The sequence below is a fragment of the Lutzomyia longipalpis genome, chromosome 4, assembly GCF_024334085.1.
Source record: "Lutzomyia longipalpis isolate SR_M1_2022 chromosome 4, ASM2433408v1".
Lineage (NCBI taxonomy): Eukaryota > Metazoa > Arthropoda > Insecta > Diptera > Psychodidae > Lutzomyia > Lutzomyia longipalpis.
Window position 1 is genome coordinate 9,126,009 of NC_074710.1, and position 13,207 is coordinate 9,139,215.

Below are 13,207 nucleotides of genomic sequence, written 5' to 3' on the forward strand. Positions count from 1 at the left end.
TGATGAGGAAGAGAGACAGAGGTATATTTAATCTCGCTCGTATAAGTTTTTTAAGTTCTTTTTGGACGCACTAATGCACGAAAGTTACCGAAATCAAACCGAATGCACCCGAATCGAATAACGTCACCTCCCTGTGTTAGTGAAATTCCTAAAAACATTCTGAAGGATTGTGCAAAAAAATGGCTCTGCATCTGACCAGGTGAGTCATTAATCCCTTTTCCTAACTTCAAAGAGTCTTCCGCACATTCCACAAGTGGGCGGACGGGGTAATTCATTGAAAAAAAAATGATAAAGAGATAAAAAGTGGGGGTGTTATGTAAGCAAAACAAACTTTTCCTTTCAGGGCAATCTGCGGTCGAAGTTTAGCGCTCCAGCTAACACCAGGACGTCTCGGGAGCCCACTTATTGCTTCCCGGAGTGTCGTACTGAAGTCCATGCCACCCAAAGCGGATGAAATTCAGAATCACGATGAGAAAAATGCAAAAATTGGACGCCCACTGTCGCCTCATATTACAATTTATGATTTTGGCATCACCGGGACGCTCTCAATCACCCACAGGATAACCGGAATGGCCCTTGCGGGGTATATGGCAGCCCTGGGAATTGGTGCTCTTGTCTGCCCGCATGATTTCTCCTACTACATCGATGTTGTGGAGTCGTGGAAGCTGAGTGCGCCGACACTCATGGCGGGAAAATTCATCCTGGCCTACCCATTCACGTACCATCTGGCCAATGGGATGCGTCACCTTCTCTGGGACACAGGGAAGGGGCTGAAAATTAAGGAAGTCTACAGTACTGGGTACGCAATGCTGGCAGTCTCTGTGACTCTTGCAGCAATCCTCGCAGCAATGTGAACACAGCAGAGTACTTAGATTTTGTTAATTTATTGTGTAAAAATCATTATGTTTTGCAGAAGCATAAAATAAAATTCGAATTCTACTTTTCCTGAGGCAGGAACATGAATTTCCTGTAGTACTTTAACTCTTCTATACTCTCCAGGATGTCATCTAGAGCTCTATGTGTGAGTTTCTTCTTCGGAGCTTTCCAGTAAATATCCGTATTCCATCGTCGGCACAACTCTTTAACCGTTGATACGTCCACAATGCGATAATGAAGAAAATCCGCCAGACGTGGCATATGTTCCAGCATAAACAATTTATCCATGTAAACGGAATTCCCAGCCAGTGGGCATTCCTTCTCCATTGCGTGCTGCTTCAGGAAGTTCAGGAGCTCCTCTTCAACCGCATCAACGGTGAATTTGGATTTCCTGCAAGCTTCTGTGAGTCCACTCTCTCCATGCGTCTTAACACACCACTCATTCATGCCTCGGAGAATGTCATCCGGCTGATGGATTATGTAGTCCTCAGACATGGAGATTACATTCAGTTCCGGATCCGTCACAATGCATGCGACTTCCAGAATACGATCCTTCTTGATGTCCAGCCCAGTCATCTCCATATCCATCCAGATAAGATTCTTAGAAGACATTTTAAGTGAAAACTCCCTTCTTACGAGATTATTGGTCAATTTTCGAGCCAACTGAAGAAATCTCATAGCAAAAATCACTTAAAAACTTTAAAAAATTATCATTTTCTCAAATAAAATAAATAGGGGAACGTGGCCCAATTCGGACCACCGCCCAATTGCGACCTCCCCTTTTTCTCGTAAATGACAAAATATTATAAAATTAGTTTCACTACATTATGAAGATATTATAGTAAGATAATGTTAGCGCCTAAAATAAATTAATTTGGTACACAACAGGGCAAATTAAAAATCAAAATTCATTTTCAGCACTTGGCCGACATTTTCTGATTTTGGAAACTAAGTTGATATGAGTTTTTTTCCCACTATTATGTCTCATATTATGCCGCGTTTCTGTAGCTTAGAGGGTCTAGTTTATTACTTGATTTACAATTTTTTGAAAGATTTTAGGTATTTTAAGTAATTAAGTGAAAATGTAATACATGCAGAATGGTCTAATTGCGACCCCCAAAATGTTCCAATTCGGACCGTCTATTTCCACCACTCACCACGGTAAAGCTGTCGCGCGTGCGTGTAGTAGTGTAGAAGTGTCTTTCTCACACAGACCGCGCTTTGTTTTGATTTCGGGAAAATCAATATTTTTTCACGTTTCTTGAAAGTTTTTTCGCAGTGAAAATGTTCCTACAGCCAAAGGGGAGTGCAGTTAGTGTAATTTACGCATTCCTCAGAAGAATTTTCGTGGATTTTCTGGGAATTACGTCAGTGAGTGCGCAATTGTCTGTGTGTGTGAAATTCCGTGTAGTCACCTCAAGGGCGAAATGTCAAAACAAATGTGGGGAAAATTGAAAATAAATTCTTGATTTTCCGGCTTTTCCGTGTAATTCATGGCGTTTTTCCTATTTATAGTAGTGATAAAAGTGATCTACTAGTGAAAAACCCACAAATTACGGCAAAAAAAGGGGGTCGCAATTAGAACACCGTGGTGAAAAAGTGCAATTTTAGCAACTTTTTTTAATTCGATTATTACTCAGAACAGGTAAGAGTTAGAATGTTTGCATCTATAGAACAAAGTTAGCCTATTAAATGCCCTTTCCAATGGTACCAAACTTGGAAAGATATAATTCATTTTAATATGACTTTTTTTAATCCTTCTGAAACAGAATTTAGGGGGTCGCAATTGGGCCACGTTCCCCTACAAATAAACACGATGCGCACGTGCGCAAGCTTCTTCTTCTTCTTTTTAAAATTGTTTTATTTCTACCCGAAATTGACATTAAAATTAAGAAGAAGAAGATATATGGAAAATCAAAGTTCATTTTACGTGATTTTCTTGCCTTTTCCGATGATTTTCCTATCCGGGTGCACCGTTTCGTGTCAACAGAAACATTCCGTATTGTACAGTATCAGCAAGATTTTCAAAAATATAATAAAAATGCGCAAAAAATTAATCTAATTTTAGGCGAGTCTCTTCGTATAACCATTCAATTCCGCTACTTTGATAGGTTTTCAGTGGTTCAGCAGAGACGTCAAAATTTTCTGTGGTAAAGAAAATTCCTGGAAAAATCACTGAAAATGCCTGAATTGGGAGCTCCTGTGCGTGTTTCGCCACTCATCAAGGTAAGAAAGGAATCACTGAATACCTTTATTTTTAAATTACTCCTAAAATCCTGGGAAATATCCTCAAAACCATCTTCCCGGATTATGTAACATTTCCCTGAGTTTTCTTTTACATTTTCCTCAAAAACTTTCCATGTTACCCTTTAGTTAATGAAGATGAGTGCAAAGGATCTCCTCAGGATGCTGATTTTTGTGAAAAACAATTGTTTTTAGGGTTGTTTTCCCTGGTTTTTCACTCAACCGCAGTCACTGATAAACATAACCTCAAAACCCTTCGCTCCCGGAATCAAAGGAATCAAATAGGAAAATTAATGAAGATTCTTTTCAATTTCAGTTCGGCAGATGGTCATTCCTGACTGTTGGCATCGCCTACGGAGCCTACCATCAAAGTAGATTATCCAAGAAGGCTGCCAAGGAGAGGGAGATTGAGAATAAAGCAAAGGCAATCCGGGATGCTAAGCTTGCCGAAGAGAAGAAACTCGCCCAAGCTGGTAAGTTTTTGTTTTATTTTATTGCAAAGTTTTTTGGAATTCTAATCTTTTTTTGTTTTTAGCGGAAATTAAAATGCTGGAGGATATGTCACAGTCCAAGAAGTAAAGAAAACTTATTATAATGTCTTTAGTGTTAATTGGATGATGTAAAAACCGAGGTAAAAACACCCCAAAAGGTAAATAAATACATTTTTCTGGTCTGTATCAAAAGGAGTTTTGATGATTTTATTTCAGGATGATAAGATTTATTAAATGGGCTAATTTACCATCAAAAGTATCTCAAAATACACGAAAAACATTATTCTGGGCCAGTTGAAAGCCTAATCTAAAAATTATAGGTATTTTCTGTTAGAAAAATATTTTTTTTAGTTTTGAATTACAGTCGTGCTCTCGTGGTAGGACCGTCGTCAAAATGACTTCTCCGCGGTAAAACGGCTTCAGAATGAAGTATTTTGCCTTCGCAGTGGGACAATTAGTACTATTGGAAAGGTAGGATACTAATTGTCCCACTGCGAAGGCAAAATTCCTCATTCTGAAGCCGTTTTACCGCGGAGAAGTCATTTTGACGACGGTCCTACCACGAGAGCACGACTGTAAATAATTTTCAAAGAAGTTTGACTGAAATCACGTTAAAAAATATTCAAAAATTTTTTTTCAATATAGAAAACATTCCGCATTAAAAATATTAAACGTTAGGAAAGATGAAACGTCACAAAATGTCAAACTTTAGAATTTCAAGTGTTTAATATTGCTAAAAGAGCACTAAATACCTTTAGGAGAAATATCAAATAATGCAAAATGAACATGAAACGTTAATAAAAGAACTTAACTTTTTAGAATAAACGTCAAATGGTATAAAAGAAACGTCAATCGTTAGAATTTTACACAAATAAAATTATTAAAATTTGAAAATTCAAATACAACAGCCGTTAATTCCGTTACGTTTCATAAAATTGTCTTTTTATACTTCATTCAATGTAACTTTGCATTGAAGGGCCGCCATTTTTGGCGATTTTGATGTCTTTGGGTGGATTGCGTTTATTTTATAATCCAATTAAATTTTAGATTAAATATTCTCCTGAAATATTAAGGAATATGAAGAATAATCAGAAGGAGTCTCCTGATTGGTTGATAAATTCATAGCAGAGTTCATTCATTGGTTCATTCGCAGCCAAGCGATTTTTCTTACAAGGTCGAGCTTCAGTGCTAAGCTGATTTAAACAAGATTATATAGTATTTTTAATCTTTCTACAGTTGTTCTAAATTTTCTTTTACAAAAACAATTTTTTACTTGAAGAAAATAATTTTTTTTCACAAAATTCCTATTAATTAAAGAAATAAAACATCCAGAAACGAGCCTGACTTTACAGCATCCCATTCACTTGACTCCAGAGCGAATTGTCAGCCATTGAAGATGGAAACGTAGAGATGAGGAAGCGAAGAAGCAGAGAATGGCCAAGTAGTGGCGATCTTTTAAAGGAAACTTGCTCCCAAGAAGAAGTCTATTGATTTTTTTTTCTTATATGCTTCTCTATAATGTTTCAGCCATCTCTCTCTTTTCTTTATTCACAAACTTCGTGGCCATGCCGAGGAGGTAACAATCGCGCAAAGCTTTGCGGAGAATATACCAAAAATTCCATTGGCATGCCGTAAGAGAGAAGTTTCGTCGCGTATAGAAGAAAGAGATCGCGAGTGGTGGCGAACGTCTCGGAGCATAGAGGTGCTGTGAAGACCAAAACCAGTCTCGAGTAGTCAGCCATTCGCTTCGGGTGTCTCGTTTTGCGTTCACAATAGCGCAATTCTATAGAGTCTCTCTTGTGTTGCTTATAACTGTGCCTTCGCGGGGCAAAATCTTTGCCATCTTGTAGTGATCTTGTCCACGTAGGAAGATTTTTGCTGTTTCCAGTGAAGTGGTCACTTTGCGCTGCTCAATTTGCGAAAACTCCAAGTTTTTTTCTTAAAAAGTTAATTCCCCTTTGAAAGGCTTAGCGTGTGAGTGATTTGCATAAGAGGAAAAATTAGCCAGAGAGTGTGAGGATTTTGCAAAAGAGAAGCGCATAAGAAAAAGATTTGTCGTGCGAAAGTGAAGGCAGAAGAAGTATTGGAAAGGATTTTACAGCTTTGCCACGGAGTTTAGAAGTTCATTTCTAAACTCTACAAGAAGGTAAGAGTGCTCAAAAATTGAAGAATTTTGCAAGAAAATCATTTTTTGTGCTTGAAATTCAAGGAAAAGAAATTTTATATTTTTTATTTTTGAGAAGAAAAGTAATTAAAGAAAGAATAATTCTTGGTAATTGCTGGAAGAATTCCCTCACAACAATCTTAATTCCCCCGCGTAGAATGATTAAATTGCGCGAAAGATGGCTGAAGTTGGCTACAAAAAAAACGAAAGAGTTCAACGCTCAAGCGACGAACCCGCGAAGATGCTTCAAGTGTTTGCTCAATTGCAAATAATTGTACCGTGCGAAAAATCACATAAATAATTAATTAAGATAATAATTCAGGGTCACGTTTTACACAGAGAGAGAAAGATTGCTCGTGATTCTTATTGCCACGTTAAACACAAGAGACGCCAATTTGCATGCTCACCAGTGGGACTTTTTTCTTCTCTCTAATATTATTCCACATCGCACACGTCCCCAAAGAGACTTTTCACTCCGCAGTGTTCTTGTTGTGCATACAACGGTTTCTTCTAAAAAGCGCACAAATGGAAAAGAAGAAGAAAAATCCCAGGCAAAGAGAAAATTGCTCCACGGTGAGATGCATGGAAACTAGCTCGGAATTCACGAGGAACGAGGCAAATTGGTTTAATAGCAGCACCAACCAAATTAATTGCTAGACTTGGGGGATTTTTAATGTATATCGCGCGAGATTACATTGAGAATTTTCACGAAGGAGGGTGTTGAAGGGAGGTGCAATGAGGAAAATCCCAGAGGGGCTCAACATGGGAAAATGTTTATGCGGAAAGAATTGTGGGATTCTAAGTAGATGGGGAAGAATTCTTATTGGAGATTGTTTGAATTCTCAAGAAAAGACACCAGAAGTACAGAAAGATTTTCCCTCTGCAAATTAAAATAAAACACTTAGGTGGAAAAATTCCACAGAGTGATAGTAAAAGATTTTTGCTTCCTTGTTCTTTGGAATCTTAGGAATAGTTTTCTTGATGAATTTTAATTTTTTTTATGTTAAAATGGAATATTGATCAAATATTTTAAATTACAGACGAATTTAACAAAATTAGCAATAAAAGATGAATCAAATATTGACTAATTTGAAATGTTAAAAGAAAAAAATTAAAGAATAAACAGAGAAAGGCAAACTTATACTATTTTCATTACAAAATATATTGATTAATAAATTACTTGCCGGAAAAATACTCAAAGATTGTTTTTATACGCGACATGAAGTAAATAACAAGGTCATAAAAGTTTACCCGGCTGGTCTATAATTTACTCAAACTAATTTGACTTTACAACAGTTTATTGTTGTTGTAGAAAATAATTCCTGCTTGTCATGTTCTGGAACTAATTTGTGTATTATTTTATGAATTTTCACGATCTGTTACAAATTTCCAATATTTTTTTTTTCCAAATATCCAATAATTGTCAGTCGGGTTATGTCAAAAAAATTCCGTAAGTAAAAGTATTTTACATCGTATAAAAACGAGATACATCCTTGTTTGACGCCTATTGGTGTCCAATGACTGTTCACAATTCTTTACGCGCTGTAATAATTGGCCACTCCGTTCGTGTTTGATATTTACCCGGCAGGAACACTGTTACCTTTTATCAGATAATTTTGATCACTGAGGTAATTGTTTATGATTAATTAATAATAATTATTTATTGAATTTTGAAATGATTTGGTGTTAGAATTTGAAAAGTTTGAGAATAGCAGAGTGATGGGAAAAATGCATGATTAATAAGTGCACAGTAGGTCGACCGGGTAACATTTTTTACGTCATGTAAAAAATCGTTGGGAAGTATTATACGTAAGGACGGTGTCTTTGAAAATCAAATTTGTATTTTCAAAGTTTTTCTTGTACACATTTCAAAGAACCTGAAAATGACCAGTATTTGAATCGAAAGGTCATTTAAACAAAAAATACAGCTTTAAGGGTCATCCCAGTTGAACCTTTTGCAGTCAACTTTATCTAATTTGTATGGAAAAAAAATAAGACAGGAAAATTAAATTGGGAGTCTTAGAGATCGGATTTTCAGTCTGAAGCTCGGTTAACTAAATTTTATTAAAGGCCGATGATTCGGACTACATATTTAAGTTATTCTTCAGGACCTACAACAATATGAAAGAATACATAAGACTTAACAAGACTTGTGGAAAATTATAAATGATTTCTACAAATAAATTAAAATGCAAATTAAAGAAAATTTTCGTTATATTCAAATTTCTATTTAAGAAAAATTTCAACACGTATTCAGGCGATCTTCTCCCCAGACTCCCCTATTATGAAAAACGATCTTTGATTTTTTTTCTCGATATATTACTTCACAGTCCAAGACAACAAATGTAGAAAAAAGAACTTAAAGCTTTTTTTCTTTAACAAAAAATATAAAATTGAAAAAATAAATATTAGCACTGTCACTTCTTTTCTCATTATTATAAATCTCAAATGAGATCAAAGTGAGAGGGAAAGATCTATTGCGCTGATTTAAGCAGCATGAATGCCGATTCAATGAGTGAGATATATTTTATTATTTTTAATCTGGAAAAATGAAGATGAAAACAGGCGGATGGGAGGCTGTTGGTGGAGTTTGCGGACCGTGTATGAAGATGGTTGGTTATTATTTGATCATTTGACTTTCTAATTTTTACATTTTTATACCTGAGATATTGAAAATTGCACTCGCGGGTAATTTATCACACAAGATCTCCCCATCATGAAAGTTTTCCATCATAAGCTGACCAATGCGGTGTGTAAAATTATTTGCATTCTTTTTGGGCTACTGATTGATGCTGGCTGATGGGTGTTGCAGAGAAGAGATCTTTTGTTATGTTGGAGCTTTTCAGGGACGACAAACACTTAAACAGTGATCATCATTCGATTAAAATATGACGCGATCAGTCACAAGAGATCACGGGGTTTTCTCTTCTTTTTGATGATTCGGCGGTTTTTTTTTTTAAATTTTTTTTTCAAAAAAAAAAAAATAAATTGAAAATGAAGGAGAAAAAAACAAGATTTTGATGAAAAGGAGATGAAAAAAAACTTTCTCATCTAAACCGAATTATGATGAATTATAAATATTCTTTTTGCCAACTAATATTGGGTGTGTTGTGTGTCGTAGATTGAGAAAACTTTCGTTTGGGGCGATCAACAAACACGTGTCCTCATTGCATGCGATTAGAGGCGAAGGTGTGTGTATGGATGGTATGTGCGCGGTAGAAATTTGGTATTCAGGTTATTTGAGATTTTTTTTTCACTTCTTCTTGGGCGAGGGGTTAAAGTGAAAAAGAATTTCTCCAAATGCATTTCCTTACATGCCGTAGTTTTCGCGCCAATTTTCGAATTTCTCTCTCTTTCCAAAGAATTTTTCCAAGCAGCTACAACACTTGTTCTTATCTCTTGTAAAAAGATCAGTAAAATGGTGATAAACCATGTGGTGCATTACTTGATCTTCTTTTTATAAAACTCTTTTTTTGTAATTCAAAAATTCACTTCGCAGCAGCAACTTTGGCCACGCAGAGCTCGCGCTCTGGGCCACGACGAGAGGGAAATAAGAAAACACAGCGCGGAGATATTAAGTTTAAAAAAAAAGAGCCGCCAAAATGGGGTCACCTCGCAACCGTCATACAATTTCAATGCTTTAAACTCACAACACTGCACCTCTGCGGCAAATGAAGAGGTTTTTAAATGATCGCAGGTTGAACTCTCTCTCTCGACACGGAGAATTTGCAGGAATTCGTGTTAAGGAGTCACTCGGTTTCGCCACACAAAAATCCACCTGATTTATTCTCCAACATTTTACTTGTATCAATAAAAAACGAGTTGTTGTTCGCCTATTTTATTATTATGGACATTTTGCATGAGAGAAGCTACAATGTGCACATAAAATGCATTTTATTATCTTATTGAAAATCTCTGGAAAAAATAGCAAATAGATGAAGTCAGCTTTGGTGGCTTTGGTAGAAAATTTTCACTTTCTTAGGGTCTATTCTGTGAAAAATCTTTTTTTTTCTTACAAGTTGAAAGTTGTAAGATTTTGACAGTTTTCTTTGGTTACTTCTCTTGTCGTTCAAATAAAAGAAAAGACTTCATATTCATGAAATCTTTAACTCTTGGGAGACTTTTCTGGCCACCGTGGCCAATTCGACAGTTTTCAATCGCCACAAAATTAAAACGTATCACTTCGTGATAAATTTTACATCCAGTGTGTAAGGAGTTCTATTATCATCAAAAGAAAACGTTTGAAGTTTTCCGTTCTAACATTTGACATTTTAACGTTTGACGTTTCATTTTGATAACGTTTGATGTTAAGGAGCGAAAAATTGAGACGAAAAAAAGTCAATTCCGTGATAAATTCTACATCTGTATGTAGGGAATTTCAGTTATTCCGTCTAAATAAAACTTGAAAAAAGGAATTTCTTTTTGAAAGAAAGTTAATGTCAAAGCTTTGAGGTTAGAAATTTCGATTGTCCAAGGGTTAAGAATGCTCTCTGAAGATTTCTAGAAAAGTATTTATTTTCCTTTTACAACACGATTTCAATTAAAATAAAAAAGAAACAAATCGTTTATGTCTTAAAATATTTTTCACCGAATACTTATTGAAAAAAATCTTATAACTTTCGAATTGTAAGAAAGAAAAATATTTTTGACAGATTAAACCAGGAAAGTCATGGAGGCTTTATTTTAAAGGTTAATTTTCATACCAAAAACTATAAAAAATGAAATGGAATTTTTGAACGTTATAAAAACATTAGGCGATAGAAAGAAATGACAGATATTTGAACGAAACATCAAAAGCAGAAAAAAAATCTTCAAACGTTAAAGAATATGTCAAACGCTAGAAAAGAGTGTCAAACGTTTAAAAAAACATTAAGGAACTGAGAAGAGATTTAGAAAGAAACGTCAGTTTGAAAAGAAATGTCATACGATGAACAAAGAACCGTCAAATATTAAAAATTAACATCAAACGTTAGAAAAGGGAGAAAAATGCAGAAATGTTCTCATTTTTCACTTTATTTTCAATGTTTTTAAAAAAGAAGTTAGAAATCATAAAATTCCACCTGGAATATATTTCTGACGTTGCCCTTAGAGTCAAATCTTTTTTTTTGCAATAAGGAATATTAACCACTTTTTCCCCTAATTTATTTCTTATTATTTATTATCTTGAACAGTCCGTATTATTAAATTTTATTACAAATTATAAATCACCTAATTGCGCAATTTAATTATTTTTTATAGAGCCAACAAACCCCAAAGAGATCACAATCAAGATCACTTCCCTCGTCAATTTCCCTCCCAAAAAAATTTGCTATTCTTTCAAAATATCCGTCTTTACTGACGCAACTGTTGACTTTTTTTCTCGTGCATATTTCATTTTAGAGGAAAATATTACTCACTAAAAATTACATCTAACATCAAAAATCCATGGTCAATGGAAGGTACACACCACGGTACTTATTTTCTGTTGTTTTTTTTCTTCATGGGGTAAAGAAAAAAAATTATTTCCCATTCTATTGCTCAAAAAGACTTTTCATTTAGACGAGAAAAAAAATTTGTTAAACAAGAAGTTGTGGTAAAAAGTGGTAATTGTGGTCTATCGTGCACACCTTTTTTAAATTAAATTGCGAGTTAGAGACGCCATTGGTTAGGATGAAGGAAGAGAGGGTGAGAAGGAGGAAAATATTGGGTTAGGTTGTATATATTATGGTAAGAAAAAAAAAGATCTCTAAATGAATTATTTCACCTTCGCAATTGCCAACACATTACACACGCATTGTTGTGATCGCAAAGGTATGAAATTTTATGTCGAATCGTGACAATTTCTCGAAACAATGAACTGTTGTGTCTTTTGCGTGAGTCTCAATGGGGGTATAATTGCAATTTCGTGGCAAATTCAAAGTTAGTTTGCGAAGAATAAGGGGGATCATTAGAGCTGTTTAGGTGAGAGTTTAGCCCCGTGTATTAGTTTAAGAATAAGATGCGCAGCGATCGTACGAAGATGTTTGCGCGCGATCATCGTGTTGCATCATTTTGCAAGATGATCATCCACAGTGGTGATCGCACACACATTGAATGATCATAAAATACCAACAGTGAAGATCGCGATCGTGGTCCGTTGTGAAAAAAAGCAAAGAAGAATGAAGAATGAAGATGTGATGGGAAGAGATGGTTTTAACGAAAAAGAGAATATTTTAAGTCTATTTTGTCTTTTAGTATTTTATATGTAAGGTATAGATCATCCTTCTCTGGAGATCATGCGGTGATGCGCACCAGAGAGATCTCCTGAGAATGGGCACACAGATTGTCTTTAATACAGCGCAATGATATTCATTTGAGGGCAAAACCTCACCAAGAGTGAGAAGCTGAAGAAAAAAACACCGAGACACACACTTTGCCGTGAAATTGGACCAAAATTCTACCTCAGGCAAATCACATTTATGAATTTCACGATCACTTGCTCTTCTTTCCTTTTTTTTCTTCTTCTTCTTTCCTCACTTATACCCGCATCTCCCCTATACACACAGCTTGGATAATTAATTTTAATGTACCAGAGCAATGTTGCCATGGTGAAGAAAGAATTGAATGTACACGCGAGATCATCAAGATCAGTATTCAATGAATTTTTGCAGGTGGAAGTGAGAGAGAATTTCATTTTGCCAATGTGACAAATTTCACCTCCAAAGCACACATTTTAAAACTACATAAATTGTTGCAGAGGTAATTGGGTGGAAAGTGTCGTGTGTGCAATTTTGTGAAATTTTCACGCAATAATTAGTGGCGGGGAAATTTATCATCCACAAGGGGGAGTTTTATTGCGTCATTATTTGTATGATTTTATAGATATGGCCTCTAGGAGGTATTTCAATTAATTGCACAAAGTGGGTGGATAAATAGGAATGCGGAAGAAGAGTGATTTATTTGCAATGTCCTGCTCGATAGACAGTTTCAACTAGGAGGTTAATTTGCATGATTTTTGTTTAAAAAAAATAGTAAAAAAAAACTCATATTTAATTGAAATCAAGACAATCTGAGATCATAGCTTTGTACATAAAAGTAGGGGAAAATTGGGTCGGAATGTTAAATTTTTATCCAACTTTTGCAGCAGTGTCTGACTAAAAGCCATTCAGCTTTATCATCGGTGTGTTTATGCAATTTAAACACACTAAGAATAATTTTAGTAAATTTGCTACTAAATGCTCCGTAAGTGTACTTTTATAAGAAAATTTTTCTTTTTTAAACGTAAAACTGAGAAATATCCGAAGAGTTTTGTTTAGTGGAGCGAAAACCTTAACCGCAATTTTCTCTCAAAAAGAAAATGTTTTTTCAAGTTTTCTTTCGACGAACTTGAAGTAATTGACGTTGCCTTTAAAATAAAACAAAAATATAACAGAAATTAGAAAAAAAAGGAAAATTATTTAAAGATTTTTTTGAA

General features: G+C 35.2%; 4 protein-coding genes across 4 annotated transcripts in view; 3 read left to right on the forward strand and 1 right to left on the reverse strand.

Moving 5' to 3' along the window:
* Nucleotides 1-26: 26 nt before the first annotated feature.
* LOC129796250 (succinate dehydrogenase cytochrome b560 subunit, mitochondrial-like) lies at nt 27-963 on the forward strand. The gene is made up of 2 exons (XM_055838037.1): nt 27-199; nt 344-963. The coding sequence occupies exons 1-2, from the start codon at nt 180-182 to the stop codon at nt 852-854; spliced, it is 531 nt and encodes a 176-aa protein (XP_055694012.1). The 5' UTR covers nt 27-179; the 3' UTR covers nt 855-963.
* LOC129796251 (probable oligoribonuclease) lies at nt 866-1,612 on the reverse strand. The gene has a single exon (XM_055838038.1). It carries the CDS (start codon nt 1,552-1,554, stop codon nt 937-939), a length of 618 nt encoding a protein of 205 aa, XP_055694013.1. The 5' UTR covers nt 1,555-1,612; the 3' UTR covers nt 866-936.
* A 1,357-nt stretch (nt 1,613-2,969) lies between these two features.
* Nucleotides 2,970-3,806, forward strand: LOC129796276 (ATP synthase subunit e, mitochondrial). Its single transcript, XM_055838070.1, has 3 exons — nt 2,970-3,102; nt 3,437-3,593; nt 3,656-3,806. The coding sequence occupies exons 1-3, from the start codon at nt 3,058-3,060 to the stop codon at nt 3,697-3,699; spliced, it is 246 nt and encodes an 81-aa protein (XP_055694045.1). The 5' UTR covers nt 2,970-3,057; the 3' UTR covers nt 3,700-3,806.
* A 1,527-nt stretch (nt 3,807-5,333) lies between these two features.
* Nucleotides 5,334-13,207, forward strand: part of LOC129796074 (ABC transporter F family member 4) — a 41,607-nt gene continuing 33,733 nt past the window's right edge. Inside the window, exon 1 of the mRNA XM_055837776.1 lies at nt 5,334-5,757. The gene's annotated coding sequence lies outside the window, so the exon portion shown is untranslated. The remainder of the gene's footprint in view (nt 5,758-13,207) is intronic.

Coding starts and splice junctions, on each gene's coding strand:
- LOC129796250 (XM_055838037.1), top strand. CDS start 180: ATGGCTCTGCATCTGACCAG. Junction 200..343: donor ATGGCTCTGCATCTGACCAG/GTGAGTCATTAA, acceptor TTTTCCTTTCAG/GGCAATCTGCGGTCGAAGTT.
- LOC129796276 (XM_055838070.1), top strand. CDS start 3,058: ATGCCTGAATTGGGAGCTCCTGTGCGTGTTTCGCCACTCATCAAG. Junction 3,103..3,436: donor GTGTTTCGCCACTCATCAAG/GTAAGAAAGGAA, acceptor TTTCAATTTCAG/TTCGGCAGATGGTCATTCCT. Junction 3,594..3,655: donor GAAGAAACTCGCCCAAGCTG/GTAAGTTTTTGT, acceptor TTTTGTTTTTAG/CGGAAATTAAAATGCTGGAG.
- LOC129796251 (XM_055838038.1), bottom strand. CDS start 1,554: ATGAGATTTCTTCAGTTGGCTCGAAAATTGACCAATAATCTCGTAAGA.